Source organism: Apteryx mantelli, chromosome 1 (assembly GCF_036417845.1).
Source record: "Apteryx mantelli isolate bAptMan1 chromosome 1, bAptMan1.hap1, whole genome shotgun sequence".
NCBI classification, from domain to species: Eukaryota; Metazoa; Chordata; class Aves; order Apterygiformes; family Apterygidae; genus Apteryx; species Apteryx mantelli.
In genome coordinates, this window is record NC_089978.1 from 133,850,558 (window position 1) to 133,866,721 (window position 16,164).

At 42.3% G+C, this 16,164-nt stretch overlaps 1 protein-coding gene across 1 annotated transcript in view; it reads right to left on the reverse strand.

Annotated features, from left to right (window-relative positions):
* TBX15 (T-box transcription factor 15) overlaps window positions 1-16,164 on the reverse strand; it is a 105,024-nt gene that overhangs the window by 39,212 nt on the left and 49,648 nt on the right. The window contains exon 2 of the mRNA XM_013958069.1: window positions 4,485-4,698. Coding sequence (XP_013813523.1) covers window positions 4,485-4,698 — 214 coding nt within the window. The remainder of the gene's footprint in view (window positions 1-4,484; window positions 4,699-16,164) is intronic.

A 16,164-nucleotide genomic window follows, 5' to 3' on the forward strand; every position in this document is an offset into this window, starting at 1 on the left:
CCATTCCATTTATTGTAAGAGAATTAATTAAAATTAATCCAACAGCTAACAATGTATCCTTTTTATTCTCAGAGACAGCATGGACCAGGCACCAGGACAATGAACTTGGTTCTTCCAGTGTCATATTTCTTGAGGCTGGACAAATCACTTAATATGCCTAGTTCTCAGTTCCACCTCATATGAATTGGGTATAATAATAATTTTCTTCCTGTCTGTTTCGACACCTCTAGGGGAAAAATGTTGCAAAACAGCAAGTGTTATTATTTCAGTTACTCTGGCTCTTTCATTTGAGATAGAAGGGCATTTACAGCAGCCTGTACAGCTCAAGTCGGGATGCCTCCAGCAGGTGAATGCAGCCGGGGAAGCCTGCATGGGATGTGGCTATGGAGGATCCTCTTGTATCCCTCCTGGGAAACCTTCATGCTCGATCACCTCTCTGAAATGCCTGTACACCAATGCACGCAGCATGGGGAACAAACAGGAAGAACTAGAGATCTGTGTGCGGTCGCAGGGCCACGATCTCATTGCAATTACAGAGACATGGTGGGACAGCTCGCATGACTGGAGTGCTGTCATGGATGGCTACGTGCTTTTTAGGAAAGACAGGCCAGGTAAGCGAGGTGGTGGAGTTGCTCTTTAGGTGAGAGAGCAACTGGAATGTATTGAGCTGTGCCTAGGGGTGGATGAAGAGCGAGTCGAGAGCTTATGGGTAAGGATTAAAGGGCAGGCTAGCATGGGGGACACTGTTGTGGGTGTTTACTGCAGGCCACCTGATCAGGAAGAGGAAGTCGATGAGGCCTTCTACAGACAGCCAGAAGTAGCCTCACGATCCCAGGCCCTGGTTCTCATGGGGGACTTCAACCACCCTGATATCTGCTGGAAAGACAACACAGCTAGGCACAAACAGTCCTGGAGGTTCCTGCAGAGCATTGGTGACAACTTCTTGACACAGGTAGTGGAGGAGCCAACAAGGAGAGGTGTGCTGCTGGACCTTGTACTAACAAACAGAGAAGGACTGGCCGAAGATGTGAAGGTCAGGGGCAGCTTTGGCTGCAGTGACCATGACATGGTGGAGTTGAGGATCCTGTGAGGAGGAAGCAGGGCACTAAGTAGGATCGCAACCCTGGACTTGAGGAGAGCAAACTTTGGCCTCTTCAGGGACCTACTTGGAGGAATCCCATGGGTTAGGGCCCTAGAAGGAAGGGGTGTTCAAGAGAGCTGGTTAATATTCAAGCATCACCTCCTCCAGGCTCAAGAGCAGTGCATCCCTATGAGTAGGAAGTCAAGCAAAGAGGGCAGGAGACCTGCATGGATAAGCAAGGAGCTCCTGGCAAAACTCAACCAGAAGAAGGAAGTATACAGAAAGTGGAAAGGGGGACAGGCCACTTGGGAGGAATAGAGGAACGTTGTCAGAGTATGCAGGGATGTGACGAGGAAGGCTAAGGCCCATTTGGAATTAAATCTGGCTAGAGATGTCAAGGACAGCAAGAAGGGCTTCTTCAAATACATCAGCAGCAAGAGGAAGACTAGGGAAAATGTGGGCCCTTTGCTGAATGGGGTGGGTGCCCTGGTGACAAAGGATGCAGAGAAGGCAGAGTTACTGAATGCCTTCTTTGCTTCAGTCTTTACTGCTCAGGCCAGCCCTCAGGAACCCCAGACCCTGGAGGCAAGAGAAAGTCTGGAGAAAGGAAGACTTTCCCTTGGTGGAGGAGGATCAGGTTAGAGATCATTTAAGCAAACTTGACACCCACAAATCCATGGGCCCCGCTGGGATGCACCCACGAGTGCTGAGGGAGCTGGCGGACGTTATTGCTAAGCCACTCTCCATCATCTTTGAAAGGTCATGGAGGACAGGAGAGGTGCCTGAGGACTGGAAGAAAGCCAATGTCACCCCAGTCTTCAAAAAGGGCAAGAAGGAGGACCCAGGGAACTACAGGCCAGTCAGCCTCACCTCCATCCCTGGAAAGGTGATGGAGCAGCGCATCCTGGAGGCCATCTCCAAGCATGTGGAGGACAAGAAGGTGCTCAGGAGTAGTCAGCATGGCTTCACCAAGGGGAAATCATGCTTAACCAACCTGATAGCCTTCTATGCTGGAATGACTGGCTGGGTAGATGAGGGGAGAGTAGTGGATGTTGTCTACCTTGACTTCAGCAAGGCTTTTGACACTGTCTCCCATAACATCCTCATAGGGAAGCTCAGGAACTGTGGGCTAGATGAGTGGACAGTGAGGTGGATTGAGAACTGGCTGAATGGCAGAGCTCAGAGGGTTGTGATCAGCAGTGCAGAGTCTAGTTGGAGGCTTGTAGCTAGCGGTGTCCCCCAGGGGTCAGTACTGGGTCCAGCCCTGTTCAACTTATTCATCAGTGACCTGATGAAGGGACAGAGTGCACCCTCAGCAAGTTTGCTGACGACACAAAACTAGGAGGAGTGACCGATACACCAGAGGGCTGTGGTGCCCTTCAGAGAGACCTGGACAGGCTGGAGAGGTGGGCGGAGAGGAACCTCATGAAGTTCAACAAAGGCAAGTGCAGGGTCCTGCACCTGGGGAGGAATAACGCCAGTCACCAGTACAGGTTGGGGGCTGACCTGCTGGAAAGCAGCTCTGCTGAGAAGGACCTGGGAGTGCTGGCGGACACCAAGTTGACCATGAGGCAGCAATGTGCCTTGTGGCCAAGAAGGCCAATGGTATCCTGGGGTGCATCAGGAAGAGTGTTGCCAGCAGGTCCAGGGAGGTGATTCTCCCCCTCTACTCAGCCCTGGTGAGGCCACATCTGGAGTACTGTGTCCAGTTCTGGGCTCCCCAGTACAAGAGGGATGTGGCACTACTGGAGCAAGTCCAGCGAAGGGCTACAAAGATGATTAGGGGACTGGAACATCTCTCTTATGAGGAAAGACTGAGAGAGCTGGGCCTTTTTAGCTTGGAGAAAAGAAGGCTGAGAGGGGATCTTATCAGTGTGTACAAGTATCTGAAGGGAGGGTGTCGAGAGGATGGGACCAGACTCTTTTCAGTGGTGCCCAGCGACAGGACGCGAGGCAACGGGCACAAACTGAAACACAGACACTTCCATCTGAACATGAGGAAATACTTTTTCACTGTGAGGGTGACAGAGCACTGGAACAGGTTGCCCAGAAAGGTTGTGGAGTCTCCTTCTCTGGAGATATTCAAAACACATCTGGATGCAATCCTGTGCAATGTGACCCTGTTTGAGCAGGGGGTTGGACTAGATGATCTCCAGAGGTCCCTTCCAACCTCAGCGATTCTGTGATTCTGTGATTCTGTGATTCTGTTGTGTACTGATGCAAGGTGCTTGGTGTGTTGATGAGATCGCACAACTAAAACCCAAGAGACAATCTGTTTCTGATAATCTCCCTCAGGGATTATCTGAGTTGTTTGTCCAGGATAACTTTCCTCAAATTATCTGAACCTCCTGGGCTACAGAACAGTGGTGACCACTTCATAAGGATATAAAACAACAAGTCCATCTTTTCTGGCAGACTCTGAGAGCACAGACATGAAACAAAATTATAAATGATATAAATTGTGGTTTTTGGATGAAACTTCGGAAAAGTTCCCATTTGCATTTGTGAAAAAGGACAGAACGGCTCCTGTGATAGGCAAAGAGATCCATTCAGTTTAATCAGCTCTGTCCATGGTGCTGATTTCTTTTTAACAAGATTAATTAGCATTAAAACATCATTAGGTGGACATAATGAATATTATGTTAATTCAAACCTACCTAAATGTCTGGGATCCTTTATAGTTTGAGGGATCAAGAAATGTACAGCTAGTTTCAATTTGTACTTTGGCTTACAGAGTTATAGCTTTTTTTTTTTTTTTGGTACTAAGTAGACCAATAACAGAGATATATTTACCTATGACTAACAGGATGGCAGGGTGAGTTTTTCTTTTTAAAACCTTCTGTGCTATTATTGCCTCTTTCTAACCACAACTGACATGGGATCAATTGCAATAGCATTGGGAAACATTAAGTCTGCACAGTTTTGATACAGGAAGTCATCAGCATTGTATCTACCTAGAATTGCAGGAACACATTAGTTTGGCACAGAGGTGAGCTTGAATTTGGCTAGATATGAGATTAAATCAACTAACTCATGAAGTGCTATGGGAACTTGAAAGGAAACTCAAATGGCTCATCCCCAAGTTCATAACTCTTCTTAAATTCAGTGCAGCAAGCAACACAAAGTTCATTTACTGATTATTTGCTCAAAGGAAAGACCATCATTAACTAATTCCTGCATCTGCCATTTCTCCTTTGGAGTCACTAATTCAAAACTGAACAATTTTATTTTTCCTAAGAAAGCTGATAGAAGATGCAGCTGTGAAACTCTGACAGCCATTTACTTTTTCCCATGTATTTATTCCTTAGGTTTATCAAAAAGAAAAAATCTTCTTTTTTTCCCCAAAAAGATTTTTCTTTTTCATTTTTTTTTTTAACTAGACAAAAATCCAGAGATATCTTACCTGCCTGCTTTAGTGATGATCATCTCTGTCCCAATATCATGGAATCTTTTCCAGAGGTCAGCACATTGCAACTCTACCTGGATCTCTTCCATGGATGAAGGAGGAGGAGGCTGAGGACCTGAGCCACCAGATGTAAGGTCAGAATGGGAGCCAAATGAGCAGGATGTCCTTTCTGCCAGCACCTCTGTGTCTGACCCAGTGCTCTGCTCTGAGTCTGCAAGGCAAACACATGAGGTTAGACACTTCAGTTCTACCTGCTGTGAGTGAAAAAGGGAGGGAAGAAGAAAGCCAACAAGCGAAGCTCTAAAGAATGGTACAATGGCCTTTTATTATATATATTTTTAAGGTTTGTTGTGATTTATGACCTGATGTGGGGCTTTGGGTTTCCAACATGACATCTGGCATTTTTGTAAAGCTTTAGAAACAGCGGAAAAAAATACCCTCAACATAAAATATAAATAGCAGCAAACATCACCACAATGCCGGGAATGGAGCATAAAATGTAGATGAAAAAAATAGAAATGCAAAAAAATTAATCGAACCCATAGCTTCAAACCAAGATTAGAAGGGCTCACTGGAAAACTACATTCCATTTAATTGAACATCCTCCCACAGTACTATTGCAGAGTTGGTTATTTTAAACAACACAGTTTTTTCCATTTAATATCCTTGTCATCAAAAATAATGAGCATTTTTTATTTTGCTATTTGGCAGTACCACTTTGGAAATGGGTTTTATTTGCTCCTATAATATCTTTTTTGGAACAATGACATTTCCTTGGAAAATAATCATGCAGCTTTTGGTGAGGAAAATGCTCTAGGCTACTGAAGGACAAAAGGAGGAGATGGTAAACATATGTAATATGTTACCAAGGAAAGCAATTGAAGCAAACTACATAAAAGACCATATGAGACAACCACTCCTCTTTATGGTGGAGAAGAAGAGCAACGCTTGCACAGAAGATAAGCAAACAAACAAAAAAAGTGAGGTTGGACTAGATTAAAAGCCCAGCCTGGCACACTGAGTGAGATGATCATTTCTTTTGCCAAAAATATCTCATGTACTTGTTAGGCAGGTATGATACATATAAGGCCCTCACTCGTATGGTAGGGCTAGGTTGGAATTTTGCTAATAGTAGTGTTATTTTGTATCAGGACACATACCAACACTACATCAAAATAATTCACAATGCATTCTGCAAAGCACTGTATGTTTTGAATCTGATTTATAACAAATTGACATTGGTATTAACTACATGATTGACAGAGCAATAAATTGATGTGGAGCACTCAGTAAAAGGGATTAAGAAGAGCTCTGTAGATTTCAAAGATGGTACAGAAATAACACTTTGGAATGTACTCACTGATCACTTAAATACAGGCATCCCAATAAAGGGATAAAACATCTATTCATATATATTACCTGCACTTTACAAGAAAAAGAAAGAGAGATCTCTGTCTGCAGGAGAAACTTAGGGAGACAAAAAGCAGCAGTCTGTGTTAAAATGTGGTGAAACCACCCCAGCTAATATTCCTTCCATACCAGGCAAATGCCACAAACTCTTTAGTAACCATGAGGTCATGTGGGCTGGGTCTCAGATTTACATTTTTTCTGAGATACAGTATCTCCAAGAGCAGCTTGCACTCCAGTGCAGAGGGTGCTGGTTCAGAAAGGGCAGAAGGTAAAGACTGCCCACCTGCTGGACCTCTCGCTCCACTTCCTGCCACATGGAAATATTTCTGGAACTGCCTACTACAGCAGTAGCATTGACATAAGCTACTTGGCTGATAGTATATAAGGAACTTACAGACCTAAGTGTCATCAGGAAGCCTTTGTCTTCTAGGAGAGCCCTAGGTAAATACATCCTTGGATAGTGGACTCACTTGAACAGGACTTTCAGTAAACTTCTCCAATGATTTGGGCAATATGCCTGTACGCTGCAGGGATTCTGTAGGAAGGTACAGAGGTTTTGTCTGTATTGTTCCCAACCCAGTTTAGAATAGATGGTCCTTTATGGTGGTCTCGCACTGTTGTCCAGGTTGGCCTGAAGCTTTAATGGGTCTGTCCCTTTAAAGGTATAGCACAAACCTACCAACAGTGGGTTACATGGAGACAGTACTCCACCCAAACTTGATATCCTAGACACAAGCTGATTCAAGAAGATATGAAATGGCCTGCTGGGGATCTGTGACCACAAGACGGAGAGTGAGTCTGGGAGTACGGAGGGGCTGAGGCATTTGCTGCCTGCATCGGAAGCCCAGTGATGCAAGAACAAAGTGGTACCTACCTGCTTCCTCTGACTCAAATGATTCCTCCTAAGGAGGTTGGAGGAGGTGAGCTAGAGTATGGGTTACTTCACTTATGACACTTCTTTTCCTAGTGGCAGTTAATCATTTTATCCTTTAAGAAAAAACAAGACTATGCTTCACAAATCAGTGTAAGACCTTTTCACATGTCTACCCTTGAGCTGAACCATTAATCAGAAGGTTTGCATCTTCTTTGAGATTATAAGAAAGTGAAGGTAAACTACAGTGGAGGGTCTGAAGAAACTGGAAAAGCTTCTTTTGTGGAGTCCTCCTCCCTGAGTGAGATACTGAACTGCAGGTTTGCATAAAGAAAAAGTGTTTTAGGACACAAGACCTGTGCTTGGTTCAGGCACTCAGAAAATCTGTGGCTACATCCCCTGAAGCTATACAGTAAATGGCCAACAGATGGCACTTGGCTGGATATTGTCCCAGCATCATTCCTGCATTTCTTGGACAGCCTTTAACTCTAGGCATGTGGATGGACTCTTGGGGATCCCTGGAAATTGACTGGAATTGCATGCTACAAAAACTTACAGATCACAGGCTTAAGCCCCCTCTCACTGGTTTTATGCTGGGGTCACTCCACTGACTTCAACAGATTTTTTTTCTTTGACAATGACAGAAATGAAAGGAGAGCCACATCCTTGGATATAATTTGCCATGCTGGCACAAATCCCAGTTTCCAAAAGGAATTCAACAGTGGCTAGTTAGTGATATGCTAGTATCTACCCAACTATGCAGTACTACACAGGAGAAAAAAAAATCTTTGCTCAAGGAATTATTATTTTGTGCCCTGAAACGTGATCTATAATTACCCCAAATTAATGCTCAGAACAGCAAGCACCTCTCTTTCCTCCAACTTTGCAGATGAGAGAGGAGGGGTCACTAGTGTTGCTGCTCTTAGTTCAGTCTCAGTAGGCACTGAGATGGGTTTTTGTGTTTTCCTTAGCCTTTCCTGAGCTAAGTCCTCCTGAATAGTGTCATCTATTTAGATCCCCTGAGTTCATTCCAGATCCAGGAAATTCAGGGGAAGTTAAGTGCATCCGGTATATGAAAGAAAGCCCTAATGACATCAACCTCTATAAAACTGTGTGACTCTGAGCTAGACTTCTCTATGTATGCAGGATTCTGGATTAATTGAGAGACAGAAGTCAACATCCTAAGTGAGCAACATACAGAGGGATGCAGAGTGAACCAGTGTTGGTATGCAGTAATTGATTGTGGAGGTTGGAATCTAGCACAGCTCAAGCTGCCCTGCTGCACTTAGCTGCTCACAATGAAATAAGACAGGAAGATCTGAGTTTCCTTCTGACATTCAGAACCTGTGAGGTCGGTTTTCTTCACGTGCCAGCTTCAGTGGTGTGCAACTCCACTAAATTCAAAGACATGACTTTCATTTTATGTTGCTGTAAGCAGAGTGGAATTAAAGAATAGTTTCTGAAGCTCCATCAGAATAGAACATGCTTGCAACCGCCCTTAAGTGCAGATTGTGTATGGTACTATGTATTGTGTCTGACTGAAGGATCAACAAAAAGATCTTCCTTCTGAGGAAGATGAACTTCCTATAGCTTCTTTTAGCTGCAAAGGGACAAGATAAGATTCCTTGCCTCTCCTTTAACAGATGCCTTATACATAGCCCACATACTGAATCCATGATCCAACTGCAGGGAAAAGGAGGGCCCCACACAGTGACTTCATTTCTGATTTAGGAGATCTTCTCTGACTACTACCACAGGAAGGCTGGTTCTCCGGTGCCATGTATAGTAATTAGGAGTTAGGTTGTAATCTGTGCCATTTTCTGCATACATTAGACAAATGGCAATGAAAACAGTTCCATAGTTCTCTCCTGCTGGGGCAGAATACAGTCCTTGAGAAAGAATACCCCAAAGCCAAGCTCTTCCATTGCTGGCAATTAGCAAAATTGGGAGTAGATGTAACTGAGGTTTCTAAAGCCACAGTATTCCACTCACTTTCATTTGGGACAATCTCAAGTCAAAATGTTCCTCATTGCTTTTATGGGCAACCATGGGCTTGTACCTTCTGATCTCACACACTTTTCTCTACAAGTTCCTTCCACTCTCATGTCTGTTCGAAGAATGGCCCTTCCTGCTGCCCTGTAGCTTAAGAGGTGAAAATCTTCTCCAGAGCTCCTGCTGACTACACAGTTTGTTTTAATCACTATTCCACTCCTGTTTTCCCCTTCTTGCAAATCTCTTCTAAAATCATCCGTTTCCTCTCTTGTTTGTTCCTCATGTTCTTTTTCTTCTCTGGTTTGGACCATTTCATTCCACTGTTCTATGAAGGGCTATGCAGCCAGAAGAAAACAGAGCTATTTTCTTCTGTGTGAAGGACCCTCTGACCACAGGGGAATGTGAATGCTCAACCCATCCAGAATAAGACAATCTCCCCAAAGAAGATAGTCATTCTCCCTGGAGAAAAATCCATAAAATGTTGTCCCCTGTTACAGGCAGCTTGGTGGACCAGCAGGCAGACCAAGTATTTTTGATTGTGGGAATTGGCCTAACATGCCAAAAAGAGACAAGAACCATTGTATTTCAAGGGCCTTTGAACTATCTACTGTAACACTACTGAAAAGTTCAGGGAGAAGATCCATGGCTTTTGGGAACATGCAAAAAAACTTTCCAAGACAAACCTGAAGCATAAATCTCTCTCATGATCACAGAAAAGGGGCTCTCCCCTTTCTATTACCCAGTTAGATGGCTTCCTATCATTTAAGGCTCTTGTTATCACACTTGCCACATACCCAGCTACTGCAGTCTGCAAATGAATTTGGCCTATAGCAAAGAAGTTTCTTAGCACTTCTAGCAATCTTTGAGGCTACCAACAAGATCACAGGGTCTCTTTTGAAGTCCCCAGGGATGTGCACTGGGGAGCACCATGGTTGGGGGCATCTGGCTGAGATTACAGAGGAAGATTAAACTAGTTCAGGTTTTGTTTTTTGTCATTTTTTTTGGCGGGGAGGTGGGGGGGTACATGCAACTTTCATGTTTAGTAGTTGTCTCTTAATACCTCTCCCATTCCTATTATCTCCAGATTCCCCTAGGAGTCCTCAGCTCATAATTTTTGATCTACAGATTCCCAGGCTTCCGGTTGGCAGATATGAAGGAAAACATTATTCTCACAAGCATGGTGACTCTGAGGTGTTCATCCCCACCAAGGGCCCCAAAGGATGGCCAATACCCGCAGCTTGCTTCCTGCACCAATCCTATGTGCACTGGGATCACAGCCCTCTTATACACAACAGCAATCTGCTATTGCCTGCCTTCTTTCTACAGCTCAGCTACCCAGTATTCCTCGTGTACGTTCCCTGCTTTTTTATTGAACAGTCCCTGAAACTGGTACAAGAGATGTTAAAAGAAATGAATTTTCTAAGCAAATTCATCATGGTTCTTCAGCAGAATTTCCTCTGCAGTTGGGTCACAGCAGGAATACTGAGCTTCGTATTTATCCACTAAAACTGAAAGAGTTCAGCTTAGTCCTTGGCCACATCATGCAGCTCCTGCACTGGACAGGTGTTTTACTCCAAAGTATCAAAAAATGTAAAATACAGTAGTGAGAACAATGACAAAAACCTTACATACATAAAACACCACCTACCAGAGGAGCCCAAAGCACTTTACAAGACTTATTCTCTTTCTCTCTTTTTTTTTTTCCATATGTGTAGATATCTAATGTATATTCTATCAGATTCCATTAGCATAAAGATTTTCTCTTGAGTGGAATGTGGCAGCTGTTAAAAGCTGTTAAGTTTTTTTTTCAACTTTATTTTTGCTTGCAAGGTTCATAACATTTAGTGAAACAGGTGGTCCTTCCCTCTCCCCCACTTGATTTGCTGGCAGTCAGGATCTGCAGACTACAAAAATGGTGCAAAAACCTAGACATGAACGGGCAGAGAATACTTGGGGGAGGCCACTTCTTTTTTTCAATCACCTCAGCTGAAATAAACACAGAGAGGAGTCCTTGCCTTTGCTGCCAAAAATGGACAGATCTCATGGTTCTTTTTAGATTTCTGTTTTTCAGACTGGCTAATGCCACCCAGCAAAATCAGTAGCATGGGAGTAATCATATGAAAGTATGATATTACTGGAACCCCAGATACAAAATGTCACATCCCTAGGAAACTGAAGGAACAGAAACTCACTAAATCTGAACAATCTGGATTAGTGGAAGTTCATTTGACAGCAGTGTGGTGGCTGCTAGTGCAACTACTCCAGATACGCAGCGGGGTTTCCCCCTGATAACTAATATCTGGGCACAAGATAAAACAAGGCCCTCTGACTTCAGAATTACACAGGAAGTCCTACAATAGCAAGGGCAGCAGGAAGAGCAAAAGCGAAGCAGGTTAGAGTTCAGCAAACAGAGCCATTCAGTTTAACAGGGTTGCATTTTACACAGCTGATATGGCAATTGCCCTTGCTGCAGACAGAGGCATCTGAACACTTCCCAGCTGATTTTAACCACATGCACGTCACACACAACAAACAAAGGAAAGATAATTCTGCAGATGTCATTATGTATTGCCTTATCTCCCTAAACTGTTTTTCATTCATTTGCTTACCCTAGTATATTAAATGTGCTTTCTTCAAGCATTAGGCCCATTATCAACTATATGCAGCTAGAATGTATAATGTGTTTATTATTGATAATATTTTTAATACATTTGTAATCACAAGTTGCAACCAATATCTGGACCTCCTGGTCTGGGGACAGTACAAACCTATCCAAACCCAGAACTTCATCAACAGTAATGCTAGATTACAATCTCTGACAGCCTAAAGAGACAATCAGATAATTAATTTCCAGTCTAAGACCCATTTATACAATGAAAGCAGGACAAAATGGCATTAATATGAACAGTACCCAAACAGACAAAACTGGAAGACAGATTTATCATCACAGTTTATAGATGGGAAACTGCAGTATAGACAAATGAAGTGACCTGATGCGGTCACAAGAGAAATCTGTGAAAGAATTAAGCTGATTCTCAGATGAAGAATTTCTCTGTCACTTTTACCCCAAATACTTCTTCATCCTCCTAAATCACAATTTAAAAGGTGCTTTTATAAGATGACTTGAACTAGCAGAGCTTGTGAAATACACTCAAGATAGTCACTACCCTTACCAACAATACCAAAACACAGACTAAGCACAAGTCCTAAAGCGTATGGCACGGAATGATCACACATATATATCTACATGGCAAACATGACTAGTAGGAGAACATAAAAGCAAACACAAAGACAAAAAAACAGTGGCTTTGGCTCTAAATGCAAGTCTTGCATCAACTTGAATGTTCACTGCCAAGAAGTGACTGTCTCTGCCCTGGCTTATTCCATATAAGACTTAACAAAGGGATACAAGCCCCAGCAAAGAAAAAATTTGCCTTGATTCACTGGTGTGCTCCAGCTGCTCTACTCCACTCCAGCAATGCAAAACAGCTGTAAACCTGGTTTAACCAGCAGTTATATTTGGTTTATGGCTTCTCAGTATTGGCAAAGAGGTACAAAGCAGCTGGAGTTTACTAGTATACTTAGCCCCAGGGGTTTACCCCCCAAAAGCTCACTTTCATTCCAGTCAGGAAAAAGAATATCAGTCAGAGTTAAACTTTAAAGTGATTTTTAATCTCATGATCTATTGTCTTTTTTAAGAGTATGAAGATAAAGGAAACTTACACATTTTGCTCACATATAGTTTAGGTCCAGATATTCAAGAGACCAACTCCGGTTTCAAGCTGCATAATCTAAAAATGGAGACGCTGACTGTCGGGCCCTGAAGTCATCCCTGGCAAATACAAAGTCTTATTACAAATTCTTATTACAGAAGCTTAAGCTAGGTGACCAAGACTGTTCTGAATAGTGTCACAGCACAGGATTTATTCATAGCCTTCATTTATACCCAATACAACTAAATTCTCTCAGGAAAACTGCCCACGATGCTTCAGACTATCCATCACAAACAAAAATATCCCACTGTTTCAATGTTAATCAAATGTCTATTATATAAACTCTCCTATCTCTGGATTTAGGTAGCTTGTTTGCTTAGAAGTATTTTATAAGCATAACTTTTCACCCAGCAAAGGTTTTTGGCAATCATTTTTCAGGAGAACAAATCCCAGTGAAGCAAGAAAACTTGGACTTAATGTTTGATGTTGCTGAGTATCATTGACTTCCAGGAAACAAAATAGCTCGAGTCTTCAGTATCTCAGACTAGTTTTGAGGAAAATACAATTTACTATCTCAGTATAGAAAAACCAAGAGATTCCTTAAAGTCCCTATAGAGATCCTCTGTGGCTGTCACTCAGCATTGTCTTTTGACAAGAAATCACCAGCACAGCTTCACAAAAGACTGCTCAGTAGCAAATTTTTAGAAAGCCCATACCTAAAATGGAAAAGGGAATAAAGAAAGCATGCAAAAAATAAAGATTCAGTTAAATCATCAGATTAAAAAAAAGAACATCAAATCAAATAAAATGCAGAAGAACAGAGAGAATGGTAGCTTTACAAAATATAAGAAGTACTAGCGAGAAAGTGGGATGTTATTAAAAGAAGAGGGAGGTGAAACCGATGACAACTTTAATCTGGCCAAGATCTTGAACTGCACAGACTACAAAGAATTTGTTTGGCCAATGTCCAAGAGTTTGTATAAAATTAAAGAGTGGAAACAAACTTGAAAGTTAGGGAAAACTAAAAAAAAAAAAAAGAGAGAGAGAGACCAGGCATTAGATGTGTTAGATGCTGTAGCCTGTAAATATAGAGTCATTATTCTTATAAATAAAAAAATACAACAAGTATTTAGAGACCAACCTAAACCAAAATGTTGGCTCTAGATAACCACAAATTGTGCAGAAGTTTGAAACTAGATCCCAGCTCTGCAGCAGGCCCTTCCTTGGTCGGAACATGCACAAATCCTGGGACAGTCTGTTTCTGGATTCTGCGGCTTGGACTTCTCTCTACTAGCCAGAAAAAAAATCACTTGCAGAAAGAGAAAAAAACATAGTCATCTCAGGGCACTATAAGCACACAGGATTCATGTTGCAGATGTGTCTGTTCTCTCTGAGATCAGTTTGAAATTCCTGAGAAATTTAAAATGATGTGAAGTCCGCATAATATTACTGTCCTTCTGTAGGTATGAACACATTTCAAGCAAACAAAGACTAACAGTCTAAATGTTTGCAAATTGAAGATATTTGTTGGCCTGCAAACCACAGAGAAAGAGACATTACATATGTTTCCCTATGCCATGGTGGTTATCATGGCAGCAGTATCAGGGAGCCAGCTGGCAGCTTAATAATGAAAAATGTCTAATCTTTTCCTGAGCTCTTGGCACCACTGTCATATGGCAGTGAGTTCCACAGGGTAATCATGCATAAAGGAAACAGTCATTTCTTCACATAAAAATGCATTGCCTTCTTAGTTTGAATGTCCATTTGCTGCTTTGTTGCAACAAGATAAACAACCACCTATGTATCACTCATGTTTCCATTCTAAACAAAACAATTCTAAAGGAACTCATTAGGAAATTTCCATGGGAATAGTTTTACAAGAAAAGTTCAACACCTATCAACCTGAAATTTTGAGTTAAAATTTTTCATTTTGTTCACAATCTATGATTTTCCCTTGGGAAAAAAATATTTCATGCTCAGACTGGTTCTGCTGAACAGATCTGAATTGTTTGGGCTTATAACAAATCATTCGACAGATCATTAAACTACATTTTTTCATCCACATGCTGCTTTATCCAAGCTGTTGTTTGGACAACTACACCCCACCTCTTTTCTGAACCAGACTTGTTAGAAGACTATCTCCCCAATGAAATTCTGATTGCCCTCTAGCTAGACTTCTTGACTATAATCAATAACCGTTCAGACTTTATTCATAACAAAGTTCTTCCATAACTCTGATCATTTTCACTGCCTTTCTGAATCTATTTTTACTACAGACACACAACACATACACACACACACAAATACATGTATGAGATTGGATTCTTAAAAATGTATTTGGTTTTTAAATAATGGTCTGCCGCTGGCTCACCTAGCAAAAATTATGATATTTTCAATAATACTTTCCATCCTGATACTTCTTGCAGCCTAACATTCTCTTTGCAATTTTGATCACCTCTGCACAGTGACCAGATGTTTTTACTCAACCATTCACAATGAGCCTGGGGTATTTTTCACAAGTGATAAACATATCCTTCCTTTCATTTGCTTCACATGCAACTGTCTTGCAACCAGACCAACTTTCACACTTCACTCTATGTAACAAAGCCTGAACAGAGTGCTGATTTTTTAAATTCCCATGTTTCAAGACCCAGCAAGGAACATAAAAAATTCCTTTTCAAAATAAGTGACAAAACAGGGAATGGAGTTGGCACAGTTACATGAGAGGCAGAACCATGACAGAGACTGAATAGGTTACAGTACTGCATGACAAGAGTAAGGAACACAGGACTGGAAAGGATGTGTTAGGCCTTTGATCCAGCCTGTGCTATAAAAGGCAACTATGTCACATAAGAAAAAAAAATTAATTTGAAAGGACATATCAGAAGCACATGCCAAGCCATAAGTGGAATCTCCCCCTCAGTCCAAGTGTAACCAAGAAAGTACCTCATACAAATTTGAAATCAAGCAGTTATCTGAATAACTTTAAAATTATGAGAGACCTTGCAAAAGTGAACAATGCTTATGAGAATAAGGATATCCACAGAAAGCAGTAAAGTTGTAAAAGCTTCGAAGTTGCAAAAGCTGATGTTTCATTTCACATCCAAGGAGTGGTACCAGGCACTGGTGCTTAAGAACATCTTAATAATAAAACCACTGCAGGGATGAGCTGAAAGACAGATGTAGGCAGCACATCAACAGCAACTGTAGTTAATAGAAGACAGGGAAGGGGATGCTGAAAGACACCTAAGGGTAAGAGAGGACAGGTGAGTGGGCTTCCATATTATGTAATAAAATGAGTCGAAATAACCCCTTGAAATTCTGGACAGCATGTACAGAGACAGTACTTCAATGAGAGCCAGGCTGTGACTGCATTTAGCAACCAAGATGTGAGGAACCCCTGTGCTAGCAACTCCTGCTGCAAATGCAGCAGAGGAAGGAGGCTCCAAGTTACTTTCCCCCTCAACAAAGCAGAGAGACAGGAAGAAGAAGGGACAGGGGACAGATGAACATGAGTTTCATGCCCGTGCTCAGCGTGCTAGGCAGTCCTGCTGAGACGGCACAACTGCACATATAAGCTGTTCCCCTACGGAGGGGCAGGGAGGCCAGGAATGAGATCATGTCCAACTCTTGGCCCACCCCAACTCCACCTCATCAAGATTTCAGAGGCAAAGGAGAGAAAGGAACTTAA